Source organism: Hakea prostrata, chromosome 1 (assembly GCF_041222555.1).
Source record: "Hakea prostrata isolate BN-2017 chromosome 1, UWA_Hpros_2, whole genome shotgun sequence".
NCBI classification, from domain to species: domain Eukaryota; kingdom Viridiplantae; phylum Streptophyta; class Magnoliopsida; order Proteales; family Proteaceae; genus Hakea; species Hakea prostrata.
The window spans coordinates 1959993-1976137 of NC_142600.1; the positions used below are offsets into that span (position 1 = coordinate 1959993).

Here is a 16145-nt window from a genome sequence, read left to right on the forward strand (position 1 = left end):
GATTGTTCCTGATCCAAACATCAACCATGTTAAAATCTTATACCAGAAAGCCATAACCACGGTTTGAGATGCTCTACTCCCAAAAATTGAGCGACACCTAGATCGTAGATCTTAGATTCAATATCCACCCATTTGAGAAATAATATCCCAGACACAAATCGTGCTCTTGATGCACAACCGAATCAACATTAAACGATTTAATTCCTTCACGGTGGCGATCCCGCTCCACCTAACAGCGCATGACTGGAACTCGAATTTCATATACCTTTCATAATACCTCTGCTTGGCGAAAGATGCCACCATGAATGTCTTGAAAAGATTACCAGCATAGAAATGGTTTGAAAAGAATATTAAGACCCTATCGGGTCTAGGGTTTTTAGTTTCGTCACCCTTAATCGAGATGATGCAAATGATAAACGCAGATTACTGCAGAAAGAAAATATATTAATTTGCTTCAATGCTGTTCTCACCATATTCATGTAGTAACCCATCACTAACCACGGGGATTAATATGTAAAACATAGAGATTTGCAAGCGTTGGGTGTCATTCCAACTCTTGCCTGCTTCAATAAACATGCCATATCGGAAATCCGGTATCCAAAACAAAGCAAATCTACAAATTCCCTATTCTCAGCTTTGCCAAATTGATACTTATTCGAGGGGAAAACATGTTAAAAGTATTTTATCATCTTAAGTGTGGCGCCCCAACTAATTCGCTGTATCAGACTTTCTAGCTGAACAAACATGCAGCAAAAATCTCCCAACAAAGTAGAACAAGAAATTTTCGGGGCACAATGTGAGGAAGAAGTTTATTTTCAGATGAAGTTTCGGATGTCCAGTGACTTCACATCAACCATTTTCTCGTCTTTGAACTCCTCCCTGAAATAAACGACGACAAATTGCTAATTTGGAATTGGAAATGATAGCATAACACGAAACAACAGTCTTTCCATGTTATATGAATTCACACTGAAGTATATAATATTGCAAAAGTTCTAAGTAGAATATGAAGGGGGTATGGTATTCAATTACTAAATCCATCAATACTTTTAATTATTTCACAGCTATTAAAGAATATCAGGAAAGGAACATGCATAAAGGAAGATGAACTGCAGAGGAACCTGGAACATACCGTTTTTTCTGAGTTTCCATTGCTTCAAGCGTCTCCTTCTTCAGCTCCTCCAACTGAGCCTTTGAAATTTTGAGTTCCAATTGTTCCTCATATTTAGGCAATTCCTCCTTTCGAATGCCAAGCCTGATTAAGAAAGAATGCATCAGTAATCTTTCTGAACTCCTAGAAGATGTTCAGGGCAACAATGACACCACCAAAATTAACATTGTGAAAGTTCAAGTCCAAAATAAAATGTTGTATAAGATCCAAAATATAATGGCAACTTTGGAGCAAACCCTATGATTCTAGCTGCCTCTTCCACCACTTAATAAACTTCCCCAAATTACACAAATCATGACAACCTTTACTCCAACTCCAATGCACATCCTGATAAAGTCGGTTAATGCTCTATTCTATTAACCTAATGTCCTCTATTAATCCACATGAAATATCATCCATCAATGCCCCCATTTGCTCCTTTAATGCGAAGAGCCAAATTTTCCATAAATCTAAATTCTAGCCAGAGTGTGATCCATTCTTTTGGATGTTATTAAAAAACCCCAAAATGCACTCAGGGAAACGGTTTAATACATATAAATCAAACTGGGATCAGTCTTGCCTGATACCACTCCAATACCAATCTGGATGGCCTTGAATAGGGGCCAGATTGAACTGATTTACCCTGTTTTCAATAAATAAATAAAAAATCAATTTGATACATTTTACCCATTTGGACAAGTGGATCAGTACTGGAATCAACCCTGCCTGACACCAACCCAGGATTACATACCACACTCAGGGATAGAACTTCTGTACTACTTCAGTCATAAACTGACAACAGCCAAAATCAAAGTTAGGATTTAATTTCTCGACTCTGAAGTGACACAAAAATCATCAAACAAAGTAGAAAATTACGAGTCAGGGACTGCAATGAAACTTACTTCTTATTAACATTATCAAACTCAGCCATAAGAAGAGCCATTCCCTTCTTGTCAGACCTCAAAAGTGGCTTCTTGATCTCATTCTCAACTTTCTCCAAGGCAGCCATCATCATAGCCTCCGCACCAAGTTCATCAGTAAGGCCTCTCCTGTAAAAATGTGCATCCATGAATATTAATTAGCAGTGAATTGAGATTCAAAAAGGTACAAAATATGATTCCACAGTTGCAACAATTCAACATGGAGCGGTAACTGGATGTCCAGTAATTCTTGAAGAAGGAAAGCATTATGTAACGATAACCCAAGCCAATAGGGTATCTTCTAGATAACCTCTGGTATTATAATGACTATTTTACATCCCAATTAACATCTATGAAAATAAAAGGGCAAATAGAATTAAGATTAGGCAAATCAACACATACTTGACTCTTATAATTTTCAATGTCTCGAGATATGTGCGGGCATCCGGAATATCTTTTGTCATAGTCTGAATGGTGTACTGAATTCGTTGGGATTCTGAAAACAAGTCTGCCCTGAATGTGCAAGATAAACACCAAAATGCATCACTTCCATATTGCCATGTAATAAAATGCAAGTGCAGTAATTCAGAAGAGGATAACAAGTAAAAAAGGCACATCACACAAATCCATTACATAAAAGAACCCAAAAAGAAAGACGCAAACAAGATGCTCCAACCTGCCTAAGGTACATGGTAATGAACTCTAATCTATGCTACAGAATTTGGTTTTCTGTTGTGTGGAGCTTCCTTCTCATTCTGTGAAGTAGTTTCTGCTTCACCTGAGCTTCAGCTACATAATTCTGTTCCCTGGTTTCCTCTAGTTTTCAGTTCTGATTCCAAACAAGAGTCTTGCAACCATTTTCAGAAAACCCAATTACCATGTACCTCTCCAATTTCCAACTTGTTCTGAAGTTTCTTCCCCTAGCTAGTGGCTAGCAAGTTTCCCTTATCCATACAGAGTTGCATTCACAGGGTCTACTAATCCATTAAAATTGTTCTGAACATCTGTTACAAAAAACTTCTTCCAGCTTTTTTCTAAGTTCTCTTTATTTATGTTTTCTCTTTGGGTGGCAACAGCTATTGACTAGTCTCATGGGTCAATACCAAACCCACTACTGCATGGACTGGGTCATATCAGTGCTAGATGAGAAACATTCAACTTTCACTGAAAGTAGTGCAGAGAACTAACACCCGTGTGAATGACCTCAAGGGTTCACTGCTAGTAGCAATTTCTATTAAGTTCAGATGGGCTCAGCCAACAAGCGAGAAAACTACAGTGCACGCTAGCGCACTACAGCTTTCAAGCGCTGACCGGCGGTGGACTGAGAGAACCTGTTTTCTGATCAGGATTAGACTATTTTGTATACTGGTTTCAAACTAGCCACTGCGACTCTGGTTTCATTGGATTTCTGAACCTAGTAATCTTAGGCTTCCAGAAATACACATCAAAACTACTGCAACAAACTCCCCCACCATAATTTTCCCCAGGTGCTCCTCATGAAAAGAACCCCCATTCACAGAACACAGATGGTGTGATGAGTCACTTCTGGCAAAAGAGCAGTTACTGATAGACACAAACACCTATAGCCAAATTGAGGAGGGCCACAACAGAAGATAAAGGAATCTATAGAGCCGTTCAAAGCCACACAAGCTTAATGGGGAAAAGTCATACCTAGCGGCTAGTGCATGATATCAAGCCACGGCCTACCTAAACAAGTCTTTTGGAAGGGTATCTTTATCTGGGATTACTTAAAAGAATAGAATGATCCCAATGAATAGGAAGTTACTCTTGCACAAAAAATATTCCATTCAATGATAAAAGAGTTTTTTACATTTGGGTCCTCTTAGTAAAGCATAAACTAATGTTGGTCCCCTTATTACCTCCCTTAGCAACTAACATTGTCTCCCACCATTAAGTTTTCTCAAATTTCAAATTGGAAGAACCAAAATAACCCTCATTGTTGTTCAATATATATGATATTACTAAAATACCTCATGCTCTATTATTACTAAAATACCCCTTCACCCACCCTCCTCCAACCTGTCGGAACCATAATTTGGAACCCCCTTCCTTTCGATCTTTGGTCGCTCCTCCCATCACCCAATCCAACTTCGAAACTCATCACAGCCTGGCAAAGCCAGCCGCTTCAGCTCCGTCACCACCTTCCTATTCTCCCAAAATATAAGCCTATGACTATTAGGATGAGAACAAATTGGAAGGTATTCTGATCGAACCTCCACAAACATCATTAGAAACTACAAGCCAATTTTCTCCCGAGGAAGATTTGAAACCCACTAATCAATTGCATAAGCTTGTTTGTTTGTTTCATGCTCAATTACTTCACTTGGAAGAAAGACAATGAGAAGATGGCGTTAGCTTGGCCTACTATGTTTGCCACTTATGTTGCGTTTGTTTGCAAAGGTGGGGAGGGAAAAAAGGGGTGGAAAAAATAAACATGTGGGCCCCATATGTAATGGGGTAAGGGAGAAGGAAAGGAAATAAAATGATTTTGTGGATAAGTGTTAAATGTGGGTCCTACTTTGTTGTTTTCCACACTTTTTCACAAAATCCCACCTATTTTGTGGAAGTTGTGAAAAGGCATGGGATGGGAAACTTAGCATGCCACCTCGGCAGACAAGCTTCCTTAATCTGCCAACTTTTTCCCACCCTAGTGAACCAAACAAGTCACATTTTTGGGATTTCATGAAAAATTTTGCTTTTTCAAACTTTTTCCAACCCCACCTTTATTCCAGCAAACAAATGCAGCCTAAAACAAACTTTTTCATAAATCCCAAAAGTGTGGTTTGTTTGGTTCATTGGGTGGAAAAGCTAGTAGACAAGCTTCCTTAAATTAAGGAAGCTTGTTTGATGAGGTGGCATGCTTACTTTCCCACCCCATGCCTTTTCAAAACCCCAAAAAATAGGTAATATTTTGTGGATAAGTGCGAAAAATAACAAAGTGGGGCATACATTTAATACTTCTCCACAAAATCCTTTCCTTTCCTTTCTATTTCCCTCACCCCATTACATATGGGGTTCACATGTTTTTTTTTCCTACCCCTTTTTTCCCACCCCACCTTTGCAAACAAACGCAGCCTTAGTGTTCGATCTTCTATAAAGTAGGTACTGGTGATGGGAAGTGTATGCCATTGTTGTTGAAAGGAGGGTAGAATGGGTTTTAGTTTTATGGTAGTGGGAGGGGGTACTGTTAGGGCTTGGTGGTCACCATGGAGCTTTAGAATTCACATGATTTAATATCTCGAGCTTATAATTTGATTGTGCACAGTAAGGATGAAATTTCTTCTCAGATTTTATGAATGATGACGCCATAGATCATTATTTTTTTGTGCGCTTGCGAAGAAGAAGGTTACCAAGGAGATGCAAGAGTATAGGGATCTTCAAGCGTATGTGAATTTGGTTTCACCACCAAATAAAAGGAAATGGGTTGTTGAGGATTTGGGCATTGAGGAAATGGAACTATTGACCATTGGTGCAATTCTCCATTTTCTGTGTGGTTTTTGACAATTTTTTAGGTAGGGAGAAGGAAGAAGGTGGGTGAAGGAAGAATCCCTTCGCCCACCTATATGATTGAAAATATAGGTGTATTTTATGAATCATATAGGTGTTAGTTGCTATGGGACCCGGATGTAATTTATTACACTAAGGGGACCTAACATAAGTTTATGTTCTACTAACAGGACCCACGCGTAAAAAACTCATGAGAAGAATGGTTAGAGCTACTCTCTCTCTACAAAAGTCCGAAGGGAAGCACCTTGCATGAAGAGAGAGAAAAAGAGATTTCTAATAAAAAAAATAATAATGTGCAAAGAATGTAACTACTAGACAAGTATCCTAGGCATATTTTTGTAATATCATATGTATTAAACAACTTGAGGGGGATTTTGGTCCTTCCAATCTGAAATATAAAAAATAAAAAAAACTCAAACAGTGAGAGACAATGTTAGTTGCTATGGGCCCCTTACGTAATTTATTACACTAAGGAGCCCCAACATAAGTTTATGCTCTACTAAAAATAATAAGTGCAAACAATGTAACTACTAGATAAATATGAGAATGCTCACTTTTCTCTAATGGTCTTCATGACTTTTGCATAGTGAGAGACTGCAGCAGGATCCTCCGGATCAATGGTAATCTTCTCTTTACGAAGAATCCCAAGGGCAGTCTCAAATTTGTTCTTTACCTCGAGAAATATGTTCTTCAACATCTCTATCAACACAAGTACAGATCCCTTGTCAGTGCAATTAAATTAAACATAAAAAAAGTAAGATAAGAAGGTCTTTTTATTTTATTTTGATGGAATAGAAACATTTGAAATTCAATTTCTTTGACAACAAGTACATCAACAACCATAAATTTTCTGGTGAAGTATGGCCATAAATTAAACCAATTAATGCTCCCAAATGAAAAGAAGATAAATTGCTAGAGCAACTTCCCAAAGAACGAATAATGAACTTGGTGAATGTATGATATGTAAATGCATCATTAAAGAGGCATCAATACCATCAACTGATCTAACAAGAAGCAAGAACAATCTATTTTCAATAAATCCCAAAACCATATAAGAATAATTAAAAAGACTGACAAGTCACCCTAAGAAAGACTGCCACACATATCATTCAATGCTGAGACAGAAGAAGTAACCACCACAATCAAATGCAGCTGCATTTTTTTTAATTAAAGTTTGAATCCATCAAAATCAGCAAATTTAATCAACAGCATATTGTCTAAGCTTTTGCAGTTGCTTGCCACACACACAGAACCCACAAAAGCACATTTTTCACCTCCTTTGAGACAGTCGAATGAAGAAAAAAATTGGCATTGAAACAAAATTATTTGTTAATGGCATGGAAATGATAATTATTCTTTGCCAACTTTGGAAAAAAATCAAGGCAGAAGTCAGATCAAGTTAAAGTGACCTACTATGAGGCCATGAACTAGTATCTTACAGTGAAGTTCTGAGATGCTAAAACAAAAAGGAATCGATCAACTCACTTACCATCTCCCTTGAGGGTTGGAGGTGCAGCTTCCTTAGCAAAGAAGCGAACTGGAACACCATGCTCCTGTTGTAATATTATCTGACCAGCATAGAGCTGTAAGATCACAAAATCATAAGAAACATAAGTGATGCCACAAGATAGAAAACAAATAAGTCCTCCAAGAACTAAAAAAGATGAAGAGTTATAATTGCAGGTTATAAGAAAAAAAAAAAAAAGGATAGAATCTCATGAGAAAGATAAAGCAGCTCCAAATAATGGGAATGCTTGAATAAGTGCAGAATGATCAGGAACTTCTACTTCATCTTTCCATTGGTTTTTATTTTTTCTTCTTTGGCAGATAATATATCTTATTTGAACCAAAAAAGGAACATCCAATAAATAGGATTTGCATATCATCAATCTAACTGATAAATTAACACCATATACAGCATCACATAGATTATGCATAAAAAATAAATCAATCCAATCCTCAAAACAAGTTAAAAATGGAAGGCAAAAGGAAAAGAAAACTCAGGATAATTTTACGTCTAAACAGATTCACTTTACATTCCTCTCAGGAATCCTTTCAGCTGTTTCTCCAGCATTATGGGAAGTGCTACAGACTCCATAAGGCATGGCCTCTCTAAAGAAACGCACATGTTGCCCATGCATCCATAAGTTTCAACTCTATGGGAGGAAAAAACAATGACAGCTTGAAGCACCTCATACAAAAGTATACCTTGATACATCTAAAAAATCTGCAAGGTAGGGAAGTCAAGTTTCCAACAGAAAAACACATATTTCGCTTAAGCGGCAACATGAAAATCCAGTTTAATGCCACCATTCTTACCAGAAATTTTATTTATATATCATAAAGACAGAAGAAATCAGAATTGGAAAAAACAGATATCCATATTTTAATTAAAACACACAGAAATGTGCTCGATTCCCAGAAAGTTCATCATTTTCTGGTGAAAAATGTTAACAATATCGCTTGATTATCTAACACTTCTAATAAAATAACTAAAAATAAAAAGATAAATGTTGCGTTTTCCTTCCAAACTATAACAACTAAAAAGGGAGCCACAAACCCTAGCGCAAGAACAAACAGGGAACGAAAGTTCTGATCAGCCACATTTTCCATTTCAAACTGCTTCAGAGATAGAGAGAGACTCTAATAACGGATTGGCAATAATCCAAACTTCAAATTGCATTTTTATTTTCTCATACGAGATTCTAAAGATTCATCTCAAGGAATTCACAAAAGAACAGAATAAAATAGAAACACGAACAAGATCTCGGAAGCAATAACAACGACGGAGAAATTGATTCATCCCAAAAAGGAACAAAAAAACAACGGAGGAGAAGTGGAAGGGGTTGTTCACTTAGTTGATCTGAAACATAGACGATACCTGTCTGGATCTCGATAAGAAACGAGAAGCTAACGCCATGATCGGAACTTCTCTGCTTCGATCTCCGAGACGATATAGGTAGGTTTTGGTCCGATGAGCTTCTGCCCGCAAGAGTGACTGGGAGGGTTTGTATTGTATTGTAAGCCTGGTGCTTCCTCCCTTAATGTACCCGACAAAACATACAATCACTTCTCCACACCAGAAACCCCGTTCTGCCCCTACGATTTGGAAAAGCTGATGACTTTGACAGTCCCATCAACGATCAATATGAGAGTACAAACGAACGGACAAGATCAAGTAATCCCGTCAATGATTCTGTTAAATGAAAAATCTACCGCTCCCATTTAGATAATCAAGCGATATTGTTAACATTTTTCACCAGAAAATGATGAACCTTCTGGGAATCGAGCACATTTCTGTGTGTTTTAATTAAAATATGGATATCTGTTTTTTCCAATTCTGATTTCTTCTGTCTTTATGATATATAAATAAAATTTCTGATATCAAAATATTTACCTCTCCCATTTAAGAAGTCGATAATGTGCCTAACCCCACATCCTATGCGTGACACTGGTACATCATGAAAATGGCATTTTTTATTTGTCTCCCTTTTTCTATCTAAATAACTAAAATATTTTTATTTTCTTGTTGTCTCTTATGTAGTGTTTAAAGATTCAATTAAGAATTATATCATCATTTTTATGATCAAAATATCTTTATAATTTTTTTTTTTTTTTTATTTATACCCTACTCAATTTTTTTTTTGGTAGAATACCATACTCAATTAGAAGCTTACTCCAATACTAAATTATTGATACCTTTAAACTCATATCATTTTTTGTTGTCAAAAATTTTATTTTAATGAAAATTCTATTCAATGTTGTTTCTATCTTGGACTACACTGTTTGGTGTATGATGAGATGATGATATATACATAGTAATTCAAACAAATTATACCATTTTGATTTAGTGCTGAATAAATATGAGATAATAATTAAAGCATTTGGTATAAAATAAATGTATTCGATACCAAATACCACTACCACACCAGATTAACAGCCTTAATTGGTAATGGAAAGGAAACCCTCTAAGAGGCTTCAAGAAAATTATATAAATGCTACTCATAGTTATTAATTCCCTGTCAATGATGAAGTAATTATTTATCCTTCGTAAACAAAAGAAAAGTTAACCCCAAATAAATAAAATGTTTGTTTGCTATTGTATGGATATCTCTTGCACAACTCTTAGACTACGAAATGTAATATTTTGAGATCAAACAATTGTAACTACAACGATGGAATGATCACAACCATTGAATCTCAAAAATATCATGTATCACCATCAAAAAATTGCACAAGAAATTTCATACATGAGTTATCTAGGTATCAATCAGACCTCGTATTACTAATACCATTAATCCCTGTTAGTTTTATTTATCCACTTTCAATATTGTCCTCCATATCCTAAATTTAAGAAAATATTATTAATAAATCATATCTCCCAAACTTTGTGAAGATTCATAATTAGTAAATGAAAAAAGTCATAAAAGACGATAAAGGGAAATGATAAAGGGAAATGATAATAGGAATTGAGCGTAAGAATTTTCATCCAAGATAATTCTCCTTTTTGAAATATTTAACTTACTTACATCGGCATAACTACGATTTCCTATTAACTAGAAATGTCTTTGATATCTTTCTTCTACTTGATAAATTGAATAACCCAAAGAGAAACATTAATTTGAAAGGATAATTCGAAAGATGACTCCGAAAATTTTCTCAAAAAATATAAAAAGACTAGCCTTTGGCAAATACCAACCGATCAATATAACCATCATTTGCCTCATTGGAGATAAAAGGCATCCAATCGCATCCCTGACGGAAGGTTCAACTCCGACATCAAGCCAATACTCTCCATTTTGATGAGTCGTACATATTGGGGTGGGATGGTGGGTGTTCCCGAGCCTGAATTATATCAAAGGCGCACCCAATCTAGCATAAACCATTCTAAGCCAAGGTCACCTATAATTCAGCATCCAATTCTTACAATCTCACACTAAGATTAAGCTCAAGAAACTTAGCAAATGATTCAGTTCATCAATTTCTACACTGAGCCTTGGCCACAAACTCTCAGATAAACCCTGTATTTTGATTCATCAGTAGGTCTGTGAACATAATTTCAGAGAAGCAAGGACGCATCATAAGAATCTAATTTACACAAGTTTATAATAGTTCGGCTATGTATATCGATTTTACATCTCTGCAGCAAACGATTTACCACAACCACAAGTTTGGGTGGCATTGGGGTTCTTAAATGAGAATCCTCCGCCAATGAGTGCATCACTGAAGTCCAACTGCATCCCATACATGAAAAGGAGGCTCTTGGGATCACAAACTGCAAAGTAGAAAAACCAAAATAAAGATTAATGCTGAGAAAATGCACTCTGTACATAAAAGAGGTATAATCAGCAAATTTACTCACCATCATACAAAATATGAGAAGATTTTGATCAAAATTTCTCTCACTTTTTTTTTGTGTGTGTGTGTGTTGGTGGGAGGAGGGGGTTTGGAGGTTAGCTAAATAAATCACCTTTAAATTCACAGGTTAAATCTTAAACTTGTAGCCATGAAGTATTTAAAGTATTTCACCATGAAGAATAAAGAGAGAACATGTCTCAGTGCCAGTGATCAAGATAATTAAAATTTAGTGAATGAAGTGCTTGTGCAACATAGTCAATACCAAAATAAAACCCTTTCCCCATAAAAGACATTGAGTTGGTTGCTCAAAAGAAACTAATCTTGAATTTCATAGCTCACAAATGGATTCACCGTAGATGACAGTCACATTGAGTGCAGCAATTCAACTGCATTTGTAGCATCTTTGGATCCCCTTCACCAAAATCTCTTAAAACAAAAGTAAAGAGTATACTTGATGCACAAGGCTCTGACCACAGCAGGGGTCAAAGTCATAATGCACGCAACCTTACCCCCATTCTCACAAAGAGATTGTTCCTGCACTCGAACTCATAACTACTTGATCACAATGGAGCAACCTTTACTGTTGCACCATGACCCACTTTTCATCAAAATCTCATAAAATACTCCATGCAAATTCTCATATGCAAACAATAAAATGGATCCCAGGGTGACTTTTCCCTGTCCTCAAGTCAATAGTACTCAATACATAGCAAAGCCACATATTTAACCCATCACAAAATGGTGCCCTATCCTTAAATGGTGAATAGGACAAGGTCATGATGCCCAAGTGAAACCTGGTTTGACCTCTACAAGCATGATTCATGCCTATGAAAATATGTGCTCCCTAGAAACCCAACCCTCCCTCCCACCCACCCAAAAAAAAAAAAAAGGAACGTTCCCAAAATTTACTCCATTTCAAGCAGTTTCTACTGTCAAACTACCAATTCAAAATAATAATCAGGGAAAAGCTATAGAAGAGGTGCAAACAAGGAGAATGATTTGAAGAAAGGAAGAAATTTGAGTATTAAATACAATTCCATTTGAAATGTGCTTTATCAATTCTCATTGTTACACTAGCAATTCAAAATAATAATGATATAAATAAAAATTGCATAAGAGTTACAAACAAGGAAAATGGCATGAAGAAAGGTGGGAACTTGAGTATTAACTCACAATAATTTAAAATGTGTTTGACCCAAGTTGTAGAAGAACAGCAGGAGCACATGGAGTGTAATGCTACTACTGTACAGCAGAGTAATTAACATAAGGGGAGAAATTGGAAATCCCATGATGTTGAGGCCACCAGAAGCAAGAGCAGCTTCTACTTCTTCTTCTTCACATTTTTTTCCTCCCTCTTATCAATTATATAGATATAGCTACCATGACTTCTAAACTTCTTTCAAGCACACCATTTGGTAGGTCTATCTTGCAGTGGATTGGAATACTGAAGATTCATAGATTATAAATGAACTGCAACCAGTGTTACTGGTGGACCTAAATGAAGCCTAGGGTGCTTGATAGATAAAATAAATGAGCAATGACAACAGCTGTGTACAAAATGTATACGTTCTACCCCCCTCCCCACACAAAAACCAAAATTAAAAAAACCAAAAAATAATAAATATATATATATATATATATATAAAAATATATATATATATATATATATATATATATAAAAACAATACATATATATATATATATATATATATATATATATATATATATATATACATTTATTTTTTTTTATATAAAGAAAAAACAGAAAACTATTAACATTTGGGACTGAAATGCTTGTTTTTTGATACTTGACAGAGCACATCTATTTTAAATTCCAAAATTGTGTGAGTCATATCAACTGCAATAAAACCAGCACATGGAAGCTACAAAATTGACATGGATATGGAAACTTACTGATTTTACTACTCAAGAATTAAGCACCATCAAGATAAATAGAAAATGAACCAAACATATACCCTTACCAATAATAAAACCATTGTATTCAATGACTGAGTCATCTGGTCTTGCATTTTCTCTCTTCTCAAACTCCATTGTGTAAGACATGCCAGAACATCCACCCTGTTTGACTCCAATTCTTAAGCATAAATCTTCGTTCTTCTCAGATCTCATCTTATTCAAATGCTTCAGTGCATTGTCCGTCAGAGAAATTGCAGGTGCAAGACCTTCAGAGGTTGATGGAGCTGAAACATCCAAGTAGGTTTATTTAAGCATCCTGAAGGATCTTTTCACAGAAAATTTGAGGGAATTTCTTAGAGAATTACCACCTCGTGTCTTACTCAATGTGGAAGGAAATTTAAAGCTCAAGCAGAGAGAGGAAAAGGAAAAAGTTAAATAGAGAAACATTAAGAAATAACATATTGCAGACCATTTTTAAATTTGCAAAATACTGGTGAAACATTAAAATAAAATAAAAAAAAAAAAAAAAGGGTGGCTATTACAAGGAAAGGAAAACTATTTTCCAGCAAGCTTCTTTCTAATTTTAGATGAACCCCTCTCCTTCAACCATGTTCAGGTCTACAGGATGCAGTTGTCACTCAATACCTATTAGATAATTCTTTGATTACTGCAATCAGTGATGGGATTCTGGACCTTATCTTGCAAGAGTTGCTTAGTCCAGCAATGACAGTTGCTAAAGTTTCAAGTCTCTAATCAATAAATGGCCACACAAGAGGGCCTTTTTGGGGCCATATAGGCAGGTGGATTCATGCTCAAAGGAGACACGTGAATCTAGATAAACCTAGACTGTTTCAAAATGATGCATGTATCAAACACCCATTGCACGGTGTTACTCATTGAAATTGAACTTTACATGGACAAGAGATGACCCTATTTTGAAGATTCAGATATATTAGCTAATAATCAACTGATTTTTCCGAAGCCCATCTACTATGTTCATTTCTGATCCAAAATAGATATGATGGATCACTCAAATAATTATAGAAAAATAGGGAACCATTTAAGACTCCTTGAAAAAGTCACAGATACTAACTGCAGCGTATGCATGCCATATGCACAAGCTGCAGAAACACAGAAAACAACGTCTGCCATGATAATTTCCCACTTCAAAACATCTTATGAAGATACATAATTCAAAATTTAATTTGTAATGAAAAATATCAACACAGAACCAAGGCTGATGAATAATTACATAGAGGGTTTTGCCACCTGGGGTTTGCCAACAGCGTATGAAGTCTACTCTATTACAATAGATTGAATATATAGTAATCAAAAGTCAAACAAATTAAGAAACGATGGAATCTCAGGCACCTAAGACTTCAGCCTTATATACAACTACAAGAGAAGATGAGCAAATCTCTGCATAAGCAACCAACGCTATGAACGCAAAACAAACAAAAATAAACATATCACAGATATAGAAAATACCGCAAGCCAATTACGAAGTGATAGTCGAAGAGAAAGCACGAAAATAATCAAGTAAAACCGAATTTTGCTTTTGGAAATATCTAGTCTGAGAAGAATCAAGGGCAATAACACGGATATAAATACCAAAAAAAGAACAATTCACTACCTGTCGCAGAACTTGAACGAATAGAAACGAGTTTCCTACGATTGAGATGTAGAGATAAAGACCTAAAAGAAACTGAAGACGAGGACCCAGGCAAAGCAGAAGAAGTTTTTGTAGGCAACTGGCTAAGCGATGGGCAGTGAACCTGAAATCTGGCAGAGAAAGCCATTGGAGAGAAGCACCAGGTGATAAATTTTATGGAGAGGGCTCCTGAAAGCTGAAACGTTTCGTTTTATTGGGGCATTTGGATTCTGGAGAATTGGAGGGGAAAGAACATGACATGACAATGCGAAGTATTCTGTTTTACCAAAAAAAACGGATATGATATTCTGAGAGTCGTTCGATTTACTTTGGGTGGGCCCTGTCACTTGTCATATCGTAAAATTGTCTGTAACGCTTTACAGGATAATTTTCCTATGGATTTATTTGGTCCACGTTTTGAATATGAGGTCCTAATGCCGAGGAACTGTACACGTTGCTAGGGTTGGCAAAGATATTGTTTGGTTGATAAAGTCTTCTTAAAACTTCTTTTTTGTTCGATAATTTATTTACTTACAAATATAATTCTAAGGGTTTTCATTTTTCCCTTTCTGATAATAAACTTAAAATTAAATGTTAAAAATTCTTTAGTGGGGTTGGTAGAGTGGTTCATACCTCTTAGTGAGGAGGGTTATGGGTCGACCCCACATGTATAATACCCCACCCAGAATAATAAAAAAACGCGCCATTTTGAAGAAAAAAGGACAAGACAGGAAATAGTTAAAAGATTTTGAAACGGCCCAAACAAACAAGGAAATTTATAATTTAACAATTTCAAAATTTCAAGAAACCAATCAAAGCAAGCCACAAGAGCCACGGAAAGCAGCACAAAAGGACCGGACGAGAGGGCACACAGGGACGGGGGAGGATATTACGAGCGAAGGGAACCCCCCCCCAAGAGGGAGTTCACCCCCCTAACCCAAGTCTTTTAATGTTATGTTTTGTAGGGTACAGGGTCCCTCCCTCGGGAACAAGCATCTCACCACAAAATTGGTGTGGGACCCACATTTAAATAATAATATAAAATTTTAGAAATAGAACTTACCGCAGATGCCACATGAACTTCATCTAATTTTATGGTAAAAAAGCGTTATAGGAGCAAGAAGGTCATTTGAACTTCACTCAAAATTTCTACCAGAGCCTAGTTAGGTTAACGTAGGTGATGTGGGGCTCAATTCCAGACGTAACTACATCAAAACAAGCAAAGTTTTGGCCAATTTTAGAGCACACTAGTACTTCTCATAACCTACATTGGACCAAAAATTAGTTTCCCTTGGAGGAAGTTTTGGAACCAAGATCTCAAATCTTCATTTAGAACTTATTATTGATCTCTTTTATTCTTCATCTCTCATTAATCTTTAGAGTTGTCCAAGTAATAGAAAAATGGATGATTTTTATGGTCTCCGCTACTATCAGGCTGAGCCCATCTGCTTACCTGTTGATTTCATGAGAGTTCTTCAAGAAGAATTTTGACATTATGCTGAGGGTTTCATCTGGTTTCTGCCAGATTTCGTAGCTTAAATCAAACTTGCAAACCAAGTCTGTCTCTCTCTTAAGAATATCTTCTATCCTCGGCATTAGCATTATCTGTTCATGCAACTAA

The 16145-nt window shown here is 36.2% G+C and overlaps 2 protein-coding genes across 2 annotated transcripts; both read right to left on the reverse strand.

Annotated features, from left to right (window-relative positions):
* Nucleotides 1–410: 410 nt before the first annotated feature.
* On the reverse strand, nt 411–8617 carry MGP1 (MALE GAMETOPHYTE DEFECTIVE 1). Its single transcript, XM_089154287.1, has 7 exons — nt 8480–8617; nt 7088–7181; nt 6153–6297; nt 2473–2583; nt 2053–2199; nt 1133–1255; nt 411–879 (listed from the first exon to the last, which is right to left on the reverse strand). Exons 1-7 carry the CDS (start codon nt 8516–8518, stop codon nt 816–818), a joined length of 723 nt encoding a protein of 240 aa, XP_089010413.1. The 5' UTR covers nt 8519–8617; the 3' UTR covers nt 411–815.
* Nucleotides 8618–10419: 1802 nt separating this feature from the next.
* CPISCA (chloroplast-localized ISCA-like protein) lies at nt 10420–14775 on the reverse strand. The gene is made up of 3 exons (XM_089154295.1): nt 14507–14775; nt 12939–13157; nt 10420–10873 (listed from the first exon to the last, which is right to left on the reverse strand). The coding sequence occupies exons 1-3, from the start codon at nt 14670–14672 to the stop codon at nt 10731–10733; spliced, it is 528 nt and encodes a 175-aa protein (XP_089010421.1). The 5' UTR covers nt 14673–14775; the 3' UTR covers nt 10420–10730.
* Nucleotides 14776–16145: the final 1370 nt, after the last annotated feature.